The 14,019-nt window shown below is 38.9% G+C and overlaps 1 protein-coding gene across 1 annotated transcript in view; it reads right to left on the reverse strand.

Moving 5' to 3' along the window:
- Positions 1 to 983: 983 nt before the first annotated feature.
- Positions 984 to 14,019, reverse strand: part of dnajc18 (DnaJ (Hsp40) homolog, subfamily C, member 18) — a 35,479-nt gene continuing 22,443 nt past the window's right edge. Inside the window, exons 5-8 of the mRNA XM_070878492.1 lie at positions 10,400 to 10,509; positions 8,852 to 8,961; positions 4,231 to 4,403; positions 984 to 2,914 (exon numbers count right to left, since the gene is read on the reverse strand). Coding sequence (XP_070734593.1) covers positions 2,790 to 2,914; positions 4,231 to 4,403; positions 8,852 to 8,961; positions 10,400 to 10,509 — 518 coding nt within the window. The 3' untranslated portion in view covers positions 984 to 2,789. The remainder of the gene's footprint in view (positions 2,915 to 4,230; positions 4,404 to 8,851; positions 8,962 to 10,399; positions 10,510 to 14,019) is intronic.

Consider the following 14,019-nt stretch of genomic DNA (forward strand, 5'->3'; position numbering starts at 1 on the left):
GATCTACAGCCTTGCAGCAGCAACAGGACCCCACTGCCCATCAAGGTGAAGGTGACAGCAGCACTTGCCTGAAACCCGAATTCTTAGCCTAGATTCTAATTAATGTTGTTGTTTTCAAGTCAAAAAGTAAATGCTGTTTAAAGCAAAGGACTTGCAATTACATAGCACTTTTCACAACCTCAGGACATCCCAAAGAGCTTTACAGCCAATTAAGTACTTTTGTAGTGGTCAATGTCGGGAATTGCAACTGCCAATTTGCACACAGCAAGGTCCCATAAACAGCACTGAGATACATGACCAGATAATCTCTTTTGATGCTGATTGAGGGATCGTGTCAACATAATTTGCCCGCTATACACAATGGATGATAAAACCATAATATGCTGCAGCAACAAAATAACTCCCTTAGCTGCCTGAATTCTCCACTTTCCAACTACCTCCCATAATTGTTAACATTCGAAAAGTTGAGACTTCAATCAGCTGTTTGCACTTTTAACAACTATGGCAGACAGTTGGAAAGTAATTTAATTACTTTGAAAGACTTCGGACTGAAGTTGCCTGAAGTATCCACTTTCTGACAATCTCTAGTAGTTGCTAAAAAGGTGCAAACAGCTGATTGAAGCTCCTTGAACTGACTTTGCCTAAAATCAGGGGAGCCATTAGATCTGCAAGTACTGAACTGCATGAAATAGCAGACGCGCTTAAAAAGTTAAACGTCCCTTTGTAATTGACACCTGTGGTAATGACAAATGGTCAGCGCCATATGACCGATATAGGGGGCTGTCTGTGAAAAACATTGACTATGCAAGTGGCGAGGACTGTAATAAGATTTCATGCGTCTAAGCCCAACTATTAAGTTTTAGTAGAAAATGGAGGTTATTTATACTGTCTTAATGTTATGCTACAGCTTTGTTTACTGCACATTTTTGGAAAACCTTTCAATAAATTAGCTTATCAAAAGTCAAAGGTTCTTACTGACACAATTATCACCATTGAAAAATAATTTTATTTCAGCATCTTCAGAGTTTGAGTTGGGAAATTAGATATTGTACAATACTTATAAATTGATCATTCGTTTACAGCCTTCTCAAAATACCACAATAATTCAAGTTAAAAAAAAAATTGTGCTATACTTTTTATTCAACTCATGAAAATGTAACTTTTACAGCATGCAATTTCACAATCATTTGTGTGATTGGTCTCAATAAATACAACTCTAAATATGTACATTAAATAACACCAACATATGCAATTCCTGCACTAATTACAGACCTGGAGCCATATTTGCAAAGGATGCTGATGCAAACAAGTGTAATATTAAATTTGAAAAAAGAAATTTGTAATTTTGTATACTGCATGGCCATTTGTGAATATAGCTCCTAAATATTAAAAAGATAGCTCCAATTATTGTTTTTGTTGAGTTTAAAATGAGAAAGGTTCTGTATTTAATCAAAATCTCAATTTTTTAATATAGAAATTCTATTTTTAAGCATTTTGCTCAGTAGTTCAAACCCAATACTATTACTGACAATGTTTTTATCATATAATGAAGTAGAATCTCTGTGCAAGAACTATTACCCCAACAATTGGCATTTCAGCAGTAATTCAGAAGTTTCATAGTGCAATCACACTTTATGCCAATAAGAACGCAAAAATACCCTCAGATTTACAGAACACTTCTGGAAGTTTCAGGTATGACAACTTCAATAAGATTGTGGTGATAAATCAAATGCTTTTAAAATTGACAAACAGGCAGATTTGAATAGAGTGCATTACTATTGAAGCACTGCACAGTTTTAGTCTCCACATTTAAGGAAGGATATACTTGTATTGGAGGCTGTTCAGAGAAAGTTCATTATGTTGATTCCGGAAATGAGAAGGTTGACTTATCAAGATAGGTTGAGTACGTTGGGTCTATACTCATTGGATTTCAGAAGCATGAGAGGTGATCTTATCGAAACATCAAGATAATGAGGGGGCTCGACAATGTGGATGCAGAGAGGATATTTCCACTCATGGGAAACTAAAACTAGGGGACATAGTCTTAGAATAAGGGGCCACCCATTTAAAACTGAGATGAGGAGAAATTTCTTCTCTGAGGGTTGTAAATCTATGAAATTCTCTGCCCTAGAGTGCCGCGGACGCTGTGTCATTGAATATATTTAAGGCGGAGATAGACAGATTTTTGAGCGATAAGGGAGTAAAGGGTTATACGGAGCGGGCAGGGAAGTGGAACGGAGTCCATGATCAGATCAGCCATGATCTTATTGAATGGCAGAGCAGGCTGTAGGGGCCAAATGGCCTACTCCTATTTCTTATGTCCTAAACAGTCTATAAAAATGAAAATACCTTTGAGCCAACACCTACTGAACTTGCCTATAGCTGTCCATAGCCAAATGCTCACACCATTCATATTAAAAAGGTGAAATTTATAGAGTAAGGCTGCAACTGGCGTGATAAACCAAATTACAGGCACTAATTAAAACTATCCACCCTTAATGTAAGGAAATGAATACGCCTCATGTGCAAGTCAAAAATACATTAACTAACCTAAGCTTAATAAAAGTTTTAATGCTAGCTACCAAACATAACTTAATTTAGCTAATAATTCCATACTGCACAGTCATGGCTTCTTCTTTAGACCCATCCTGAATGGATAGATAACATTTTTCAAACTGCATTCAAGTTTAAGCAACCAGTATGTTTGATTCTGGTATTAAACGGGGCAGTTTTAGAACTTCCTTTGCTGATTTTAATCCATGTTTTGTGATGCAATGCTACAATTGTTGTCATCCTCCCCTTTGAAGTTCAACAAGTCTGGACAATTTTTCACAGTTTTCTGTCTTGAGAGATTCAGCTTTCTGCTTCAGGCGCTCATCCCTGTATAACCTGGCCAAATTCAGAAGATCAGTTTCTGCAAAAAAGATCACACTTAAATCAGCATGCAATATCTGTGACACAAAAAGAATACAGATGCAGAACAATCCAGCTATAATCAAAGATTCCCCTGCAGGATTAGAATAAACCAATGAATGCTGTTTGGGGGTAATCATAACTGCTTGGTTACACAAATATAGAAGGGTATTTTGGCATGGACCAATGGTTGTAGAACTCAACTCAAGCACATCAGAACAATTAAACATGCGCTTCCTTTTATAGGAGCCACTTCCAACAGTTTAGGAGAAGGGGAGGAAAGAGACCATCCAAATTAATGTTTCAGAATTAACAGAAAATAGAAAAAAGAAATACCTAGTAGAGATGTAATAATGAACACATTAACCCACTGGCTCACACTAATGCTCTATGTCACCTGAGCACGTATCAGAGATTGAAACAAAAATATAAATTGCGTTACATCTGATCAGGTCTTCTACTCTAGTATCACAGCAGGATTCATGTGGTGGTTTACTTACACGATCCAAGTGCTGAAAAAATAAAATGCCATTTAATGTAAATTATTTTTCTAGTGAGATGCTAATTTCACAGTTCCTTTTAAATAGCCAATGTAACTAAATTCACAACCGAGCAGCAGTCCCTGTGAAAACAAACTAATCGCACAGCAACTGATGCAAATGGCTCATGTTGGATGTTTGTTCAAGAAAATTGTACTCTTGGGGCTGGCAAATTGAAGGGAACAATAGGAACCAGCCATATTAAACAGTTACTGTCACAATCAGCATCCCTGTTAAATAATTAGTTACAAAGAACCATTAAAATCTTGCTTGGTCTTTCTGTTGATTTAAAAATATATTGTTCTTATAATGAGTGCAGATGCTATTGGAAGAACGAGGATATTTGGCATGGAGGAATTACTAAACAAGTGTGAAGGGGCCATCAACCTAATGGTGCTTCAACGGTTCCCGCTAGTACAGCTAAATTCTTCAGCTCATAGACTTTCATGGTCCTGTATTTCTACTAAAATAGTAACTGAGCTCCCTCACATGGTTGGACTTGGTAATATGCACATTGTTCTTGTCTGAAAACACTCAGTATGCAAAGCAGAGTACAGTTTAAAATGCTAAATTATATTTTCAAATGTCCTTTCCCACAGTAAATTTTTCTGTATCTTCAAATAGCTGAAAACACGTGCAGCCAGCCAGCCTTGTGAGGTCATCATTACAGTGGATTTGGCCATCTTTGAATTAAAAAAATTAGAATGCAAAAAAGAAAAAAAAAATGAATTAAGGTTTTCTTTCATTAGTAAGCTAGGTCTTTTAAATGCATACTTACTTTGCTGTTTTTCCTTCCAGCAGCTATTTTGAAGGTGATCAATGTAGTCATTCTCAACATTATTTTCCACATTCTGCAGTGGTATGCCTTGGTACTCTTTCTCAAATCCTTTGTCAACAAAATATGTTACTTTAAAATGTTCCGTTTCTCTGGGCAGAACATGGCCCAATGACCTGAATAATTAGAACAGGTGTTAGTTATGCAGTTATCCTTTATGTAGATTATATATATATCAATGCATTAAAAAGCTAATTCTGCTACATTTAGTAAAACATCTATGGTATGAATCAGATTTATTATTAATTCAAGAATTATTACAGAAGTATGTCACATTCCAATTCTCCCGTTTTTATAATCTAGTATTGAGAATGTTTTTGCAGCAGTAGTATTTAGACATCTTGATACTGTATTTTTAGCAAGTCACAACTGTTGGCTCTGGTGACCAAGGGTGGAGTGGCACTGGAATTTATTTTTACAAATTGTATATACTTGTGCAATAACATGCACTGTGGCACTTTTATGGCCTGCATTTGTTTCAGCTTTTTAATCTCATACTGATCAACAAGATTCCTTCATTCTATCTCCATCAGTACTCAAAAAGCAATTTCATTTTCAGATCCAGCACTGTAATTAAAATATAATTCTGCCCTCTTGTGGTTGCAGTACAACTAAAAAAAGGATCTATTATCTCATACATAATTATATAAATGATGGACACTTGTTTTGTTAGAATTCAGAGTGTTGTCACTAAATTGGTACTTTTGCTCATTAAGATGACATATGTCTGCACAGAGAAATGTAATCTCCCCTTCCCCACCCATCTTCAAACATGTTGAAATTAACATTTCAGAAGCACTTGAAATGTTCCTGTCCAGACTTAAACAATTATTCTTTGTGTATGCAGAGACCGTCAGTGCTGGCAGCAACCATGGGTGATTGAGGGAGAGATTCACTGCAGCAAAGACCAATCCTATTCCCAATGGCTATACAACATCCACTTTGAGGGTGAGGCACTGGATAGCAATTAGGAAAATAAACCCTGGGTGATCCATTTTCCCATTCTTACCTCAGGCCTCTTGTGCCATGTTTTAATAAAGGCAGGCTTTCGTTTTAACCTTACTTGTATAAAGAAAGAAAATAAATTACATTTACAAAGTGCCTTTTATACTCTCAGCACATCCTGAAGTACCAAAGAGACAAATAAATTACTTTTTGGAAGAGTAACCACATTTATTTTATAGGTGAACATAACCAATTTCGCACAATGTCCCACAAACAGCTTACGAGATAAACAACCAGTTCATTTGTTAAGAGGTGAATGTTGACTAGAACACAAGGGGAATATCCAGATCATCTTTGAAAAAGTGCTATGCTCTTGCATCCACCTGAACACACAGAAGGGCCCTGATTTAACATTTCATTCAAAAAATAGATACATGTGTGGTGAAGCGATCTGAACTAGTTGCATATTGTACATTTTATTTTACATTACTACATTTATGGCTTTTCTATCTGCACCATACTGAAGTACAATTGAGTAGACTGGGTCTAGATTGAGTAGACTGGGTCTTTACTCGTTGGAGTTCAGAAGGATGAGGGGTGATCTTATAGAAACATTTAAAATAATGAAAGGGATAGACAAGATAGAGGCAGAGAGGTTGTTTCCACTGGTCGGGGAGACTAGAACTAGGGGGCACAGCCTCAAAATACAGGGGAGCCAATTTAAAACCGAGTTGAGAAGGAATTTCTTCTCCCAAAGGGTTGTGAATCTGTGGAATTCTCTGCCCAAGGAAGCTGATGAGGCTAGCTCATTGAATGTATTCAAGTCACAGATAGATAGATTTTTAACCAATAAGGGAATTAAGGGTTATGGGGAGCGGGCGGGTAAGTGGAGCTGAGTCCACGGCCAGATCAGCCATGATCTTGTTGAATGGCGGAGCAGGCTCGAGGGGCTAGATGGCCTACTCCTGTTCCATGTTCTTATGTTCTTATGTACAATGCATTCCAAGAGAAATTGAATAGTTTTACCATTGCTGTTTTTGACATGGAATACAAAAATGGTATATTTTTGAAAAATCACTAATTAGTCAATGTAGACTGCATTCAACTTAGGTCCCATTGATAAAAGGGCTTATAGCACCACCTATTTTATCTGCTTAAAAAAAAGAATCCAAATAATCAAGAGCAGATGTTAGGCAATTCAACCCACCCACATGAAGAATTCAAGATAACATTGTTAATGCTTTGAATTATTTAGCATCTTTCAAAAACAGTAAGGGCATTGACCTGAAACAATGGGCCAAAAATTGCGGTCGGAGGCTTCCTACGGGTAGACGCCTCCCACCAAAGATTTTTCCGAAAGTACCTGGCAGTCCAGGAGGAATGTAGACTTGCAGTCTGAGGCCTAGAAGTGCAGCCCAGCGCATGGGCTCATACATCCCAGGAACATAAGCACAACCTGGGATCACGTTGGCCTGGACCACCAATGAACATGGAGTATTCTCATTGATAATAATGGGAGCTCCGTTTTATGGAGAATACCCCCCAAAACACAGAAACAACACAATACATTTTTTAAAACCCTCACATATTTAAAATTAATTGAAATTGAATTTAATTAAATGTTTTAGGAAAAAATGAGAATTTTTTAAAAAAATGGGCTGGAAATCCCGGCCTCCCCAGGTCCGTACGGAGTGTGTACAGACCAGGGAAGGCATCGCAAAAGCCAGTTTTCAGCACACAATGCATATTCTCCACAGCCAGACATTTGCATGGGCAAGATTGCGGTATTTGACCCAACTCTTGCCCAGCAGATGTCTTGAAAACTCTTGCGCCTGATAAAAGCAGGCGCATAGCCGACTTTTACAGGCGTAAGTTTTAAAACACACAAAAACAGTCAAATAAAATTTTAAAACACATTTTATTGTTAAAAACCCTGCCCACTAAGGTAAATTTATTTTAAACTATAATTTAAAAAAAAAAAAAAAATTTTCTTTAAATCGGAAAATATATATATTTTTTTAATGAGATAAATAACTTTTAATTTAAATTAATGCTAAATATGTGGTGTATTTTTCCTATTTTTTATTTTTGTTTTGGGCGTTTGGGGGCTGTTTCTCAATCGTAATATGGGAACTCCAATTAACGGAGTTCCCATTATTATGAATGAGAAAAAACTGTACCTGGATTGGCTGCCCAGAGCCATGTGACTGCAGCTCCAGCATACGGATGTCCTGACATGCACGCGCTCCGATGTGCAATGAGCGAAAGGCTCAGGACCGGAATCTCTTGTGGGCGCAGCAGAAACAGGTATGTGTGCATCTTTTTCAGTCGATCGCCCGCGGGAAGCAGTCGACCGAGAGTTCTACGCCAATATGTTTTAATGGGGTTAAAAAATAAACTTACCTTAAAGGACAGGGTTTTTAATATAAAAATTAGTTATAAAATGTAATTTTTCTATGTTTTAAAACTCTTAAGGCTAGAATTTCGTTTTTTGGTCAAAACAGTATTTTTGCGGCATTTTGCCAAAAATACCGCTAATCACACTGCTATGATTTTGAGGCCTAACATTCGGGAAAAAGTACGCCCAGTGGTAAAAACTGGTGTTGCACGAAGATTCGTGGCGCAAACCACAAATTTTCTGCAACTTTTCTCCGAGGCTGATAACGCTGCAAGTTGGCCCTAGGGAGGGGGGAAAAACACCAATTTGTTTTCCAAAAAGCACATTGTTTTTTTTTAAATCACAAAACATTGACAATACCCTTTTCTAGCGAATCGCTGAAAGAATTTAAAAATAAAAACTTTAACTTACCTTTTTTGCAGCTCTTGATACTTTCCGCCATTCCAAGGGCTGCAACGCAGGTTTTCCCCCGGCGTTTTTTTTGGTCGTATCTACAGGTCATTGCTGAGCCAAATATCGGGCAAAAGTGCTTTTTCTGGTCTGGCACACCGGCGGTCTGCTCCCCAGCAGTATTTGAAAACCGCTGGTGCAAGACTTCAAGGAATTTCCCGTCACACCGTTTTCCGCCAAAATCGGCGAAATACCGCCGAAAAACCCAGTGCAAAGTTGGGGAATTTCTAGCCCTTACGCTGGTAAAAGTAGGCTATATACCTGCTTTTACCAGGTGTATGAGGTTGAAGGACATTCGCTGGGCAGGAGTTGGGCAAATAGCCCAAATCTCTGCCCTGCAGATGTCCTTCCTGCAGGGATGCGTGCGCTCTGTCAAACGATATTTTGATAGATCGCAACTGCCAGTTCTCGCCGCGTGCGCATCAAGAACCAACATTTGCGAGGCCTCTTCAGGTGCGTGCGCACTTCGTACACACCCGGAGAGGCCGCAATTAAGGTCCGTTAACTATTTCACTCTCCACAGATGCTGCCTGACCTGCTGAGTATTTCCAGCATTTTCTGTTTTTATTTCTTTTATACAGTTTCTTCACAAGATTTCCATATATTTCTTATATTCAATTTCAATTTAAGCACCACGACAACACAGACCATTTCTTCAAAAAGTTAACAGTAAAGTAATTTCGTTTTTTTCCCCCCATTTGGGTGAAAATGTCTCAAAGTGGTTAAAGGAAAATGATTAGCACAATAACATTTTCAAAACATTAAACTTACGGCTTGTAGTAAAGACTGTAAGGAGGATTGGTCACCATCAGCTGGGCTAAAAGCGACACAAATACTAATATAAAGACTGGCAACAGTTGCACAAAGGCGGAATACGTTCCCTGCAAAATGTGCAAGAAAGGAAAATGGTCAGTTAAGGAATCTCTAAATTGACTTCAATCACTATTGATAAAACCATGTTTTCAACATTTCCTTAAACCCAAAAGCATAATATTAATTCCCAGCAACTAACTCCTTTGCTTATTCATTGTGTATGCTGCATCTCAAATAACATAAGAACATAAGAAATAGGAGGAGTAGGAGTAGGCCATAAGACCCCTCGAGCCCGCTCTGCCATTGAATATCATGGCTGATCTGATCATGGACCCAGCTCTACTTCCCCACCCGCTCCCCATAATCCCTTATCCCCTTATCGTTTAAGAAACGGTCTATTTCTGTCTTAAATTTATTCAATGTTCCAGCTTCCACAGCTCTCTTCGGCAGTGAATTCCACAGATTAACAACCCCTCAGAAGAAATTTCTCCTCATCTCGGTTTTAAATGGGCAGCCCCTTATTCTAATATCATGCCCTCTAGTTCTAGGTTCCCCCATCAGTGGAAACATACTCTCTGCAACCACTTTGTCAAGCCTCCTCATAATCTTATACTTTGATAAGATCATCTCTCATTCTTCTGAATTCCAATGAGTAGAGGCCCAACCTAATCAATCTTTCCTCATAAAAGTCAACCCCTCATCCCCGGAATCAACCTAGTGACCCTTCTCTGAACTGCCTCCAAAGCAAATGTATCATTTCGTAAATATGGAAACCAAAACTGCACGCAGTACTCCAGGTGTAGCCTCACCAATACCTTATATAGCTATAGCAAGACATCCCTGCTTTTATACTCCATCCTCTTTGCAATAAAGGCCAAGATACCATTGGCCTTCCTGATCACTTGGTGTACCTGCATACTATCCTTTTGTGTTTCATGCATAAGTGCAAATTCTCCACACTCCACAAATTATGCTTTATTAATATCAGCAAAGATTATTTTACCAATGCAGTATGCTCTTATTTAAAAAAAAAATACAAAAATCATGGATTGGTTATTTGGAGTAGAGACCTTCATGTAACCACCCTGTTTACTGTGTGTTACAAAATAATATCCTCACTCTCCAATCCTGCTGCATACAAAAGGCCAGATGATTTGTAACACCAGATTTTCCAGCAACTCGGCCCTCAACTGAAAGATAGTGGTTTTCAAGCGGAGAAACAGTTGCAGTAAATCATACTACCTGTATAGTGGTTAATATATTTTACTATAGATTTGAACACTAGCATTTTATTCAGCAATCTAGGATTAAGTCTAACAGGCATTTAACTCGAGACTGATTTTATGAAGTTCAATGTTCCTTTTTAAGAACACAGGGCCTTTAGGGTTACTTTTTCCAAATTAAAAAAAAAGTCCCAAACTTTGAAGGATTAAAAACAGAAGCCACGTCTATTCTTTGTGTCTTAGTATTTCACATATCCTACCTCATAGAAAGGTTAACATTCACCTGAATCCTCTCGTCCTGCTCTTCTTCTTCCACTCTGTCATTCATGCGGCGACGCCGGCGGTAAATATGGGTGTATGTTGTCCTTCCATTTGTATAGGCATGAATATTACCTGGTCAAAGAACACCATCTATCAGAAGATACTCAACAATTTAAAACCAACTTTGAGAGAAATAGATCATAAAATCTAACAGTAAAGCTGCCAAATTGCTCATCTTCCATGCAGAAATATTTAATTTGTTTAGGCATTGCTAGATTTTCATTTCAATGTAAATAATATATGTAGACACCTTCAGAATGTATACTCGGCAAAAAAATATGTACCTATAATTTTTTTTTTTAAATGAGTGCCACAAGTTTTGAAAATGCCTCAGATATTCCATGAATTCATTGATGCTGATCATTCACAAAGATCCAAGCATCTTGCATTTATGGCTGTGTCTATACTACCTACTATCTAATTATACAATTGCATAACCCAGGGGTGTAGCAATAAGACCTCCTCCTGATCTCAGTTGGATGCCTTGACTCTCATGTGCCCTCATATTTTATTTCAATCTTTTCAAAGGTGCTCTGAAAAACACTTGGTAAGATGAAGCCTGATACATATTATAATGCTATTTTATTTCACAGACAGCAAGTGAATATAGAGTAACATTAGAAATCATGTATTTAACCGAAACCCACTTTTCTCCTCAAAAACATGGAAAAAATAAATAAGCCACGCACTCTATCCCTTCCGTAGACTGACTGACTTGTTTTTGGCATCATCTTTCTTTCAGACTAACTACAAAAACTAACTACCTGTATTTTTAACTTCCAGCTTCAGGCCTCGTAGTCTCATGTCTAAAACTCTTTTCTCTCCATGTTCCTAGCCGGAGAATGCGGAGATGGTGACTTCCTCATCTCTAGTGATTTGCCAATAGGCCTGTCAATAAAACCAGCTACCTTTCCTCTCCCTTTGGGGCATATGTTTAAAAAGAGCATCTTCTGCTGTTCTCAAAATGAATTGGTTTTATCCTGCCTAATGGGCCTGGGATTAGATAACTGACAATCACGGAATTAGTTTGGAATAAACTTTCTTTCTATAATCCAAGAACAACAAAAATCAAAAATGAAGAAAGTGTCTCAGGCCATAGATCCTCAAGGTATATGGCATTTATTGTCATGTCCATAAAAATATAACTATGGTCAAAGTTCAAACAGCCCATTTCTATATTTAACTTGATATTCAACATTTTCTACTGCCTATGCTAGATTAATCGACAGTACATTTACTTATAACTGACCATACTATTAAAAAAACTGAAGTGCACCTAACACACAAAGCAAATCTATGAACATACTCTTCAATAAATAGATTTACTCTTACATTGATCATCGCACCAATGGGAAAATCAATGCACAGAATTATGATGATCTCCACCCTAGCTGGTTTCATGCTAGAGCTCAAAAAGACATTTAAAACTACAATGGTCATTTTCTGCCAGTTTGTCCATTTTATGTAATAAAAATGTATACCTTTTAAGATGACAAGACATACAAAACTTTTCTTTTTAAAGTGATATTTATATCATTAATGCACTATAGACCAAAAGACCCAAGAAACAGATGATTAAAATTAACACCAGGAGACCAAATCTGCTGAAAACTGTCAAGGGGACTGAATGGAATGATGACCTTTCACTCTGGGACCGGTGTTCACAGCCAGCCCAGAATACAATGGGTGGAAGGGCCAACATAAGCTGAGCTTGGGCCATTTTAAACCAATTCTCCAGTGCTTTACTTCAGTATTGTTATTTGCTTCTGCCATTGATTTATTTGCCTGCAATAGCTTGTGCCACAACAAACATAGCTTTCTAAAATCAATCTTAATGGGTGAGTTCGGGCAAGCGGGGGTGGCATGTGCTGTTTTGTCTTGTTTTTCCTACCAGTGCTGACACTAGAGCAGCTGATAAGGAGTGCGAGAGTAGGAGACGGAGGCCCAGAGACCGGCCCAACCAGTTGCAGACAAAGATAGAGGGATGCGAAATAGAGAGGTCACGTCACAGCCAAGCTGGTAAGTGGTTGGCTGTTCGACTGGTAAGTAGAACTCTCTTTTAGACTGACATTTAGATCGGTTTAATTGGCAGCCAACCAATAAGTAGCTGTTTGGTATTTAAGTAAATTTTAGTAAGTAAATTAATTTAAGGGTTAAGTCATGGCAGGAGAGCTCGGACCCGTGTCATGCTCCTCCTGTGCTATGTGGGAAGTCAGGGACGCTTCCTGTATTCCTGACTACTATGCATGCGGGAAGTGTCCCCAGCTGCAGCTCCTGACAGACCGCATGACGGCACTGGAGCTGCGGATGGACTCACTCTGGAGCATGCGCGATGCTGAGAATGTTGTGGATAGCACTTTTAGTGAGTTAGTCACACCGCAGGTAAGGGTTAGGACAGATAGTGAATGGGTGACCAAGAGACAAGGCAAGAGCAGGAAGGTAGTGCAGGAGTTCCCTGCGGTCATCTCCCTTCAAAACAGATATACCGTTTTGGATACTGTTGGGGGAGATGACTTACCAGGGGAAGGCACCAGCAGCCAGGTTCATGGCACCGTGGGTGGCTCTGCTGCACAGAAGGGTGGGAAAAAGAGTGGGAGAGCTATAGTGATAGGGGACTCTACTGTAAGGGGAATAGATAGGAGTTTCTGCAGCCGCAACCGAGACTCCAGGATGGTATGTTGCCTCCCTGGTGCAAGGGTCAAGGATGTCTGAGCGGCTGCAGAGCATTCTGGAGAGGGAGGGTGAACAGCCAGTTGTCGTGGTACATGTAGGTACTAACGATACAGGTAAGAAGCGGGAAGAGGTCCTACAAGCTGAATTTAGGGAGCTAGGAGTTAAATTAAAAAGTAGGACCTCAAAAGGTAGTAATCTCCGGATTGCTACCAGTGCCACATGTTAATCAGAGTAGAGGGAGCAGGATAGTTAGAATAAATACGTGGCTTGAGCAGTGGTGCAAGAGGGAGGTATTCAAATTCCTGGGACATTGGAACCAGTTCTGGGGGAAGTGGGACCTATACAAAAGGGATGGTCTGCACTTGCGCAGGACTAGAACTGATGTCCTAGGGGTAACATTTGCTAATGCAGTTCGGGAGTGTTTAAACTAATATGGCAGGGGGATGGGAACCTATGCAGCTAGATAGGGCAAAGTAATATGGAATCAGAAACAGATGGTAGAAAGGTAAAAAAGCAATAGTGGAAGGCCGAGTAAACAAAGGCAAGAAACAAAAAGGGCCACACTACATCATAATTCTAGAAGGACAAAGGGTGTTAAAAAAACAAGCCTGAAGGCTTCGTGTCTTATTACGGATACTCCTTGCATTAAGGTGGATGAATTAACTGTGCAAATAGATGTTAACAGATATGATGTGATTGGGATTACAGAGACGTGGCTCCAGGATGATCAGGGCTGGGAACTCAACATCCATGGGTATTCAACATTCAGGAAGGATAGAATAAAAGGAAAAGAGGTGGGGTAGCATTGCTGGTTAAAGAGGAGATTAATGCAATAGTTAGAAAGGACATTAGCTTGGATGATGTGGAATCTATATGGGTAGAGCTACAGAACACCAAAAGGCAAAAAAC

The sequence above is a fragment of the Pristiophorus japonicus genome, chromosome 4 (genome assembly GCF_044704955.1).
Source record: "Pristiophorus japonicus isolate sPriJap1 chromosome 4, sPriJap1.hap1, whole genome shotgun sequence".
In the NCBI taxonomy this organism is placed as follows: Eukaryota; Metazoa; Chordata; class Chondrichthyes; family Pristiophoridae; genus Pristiophorus; species Pristiophorus japonicus.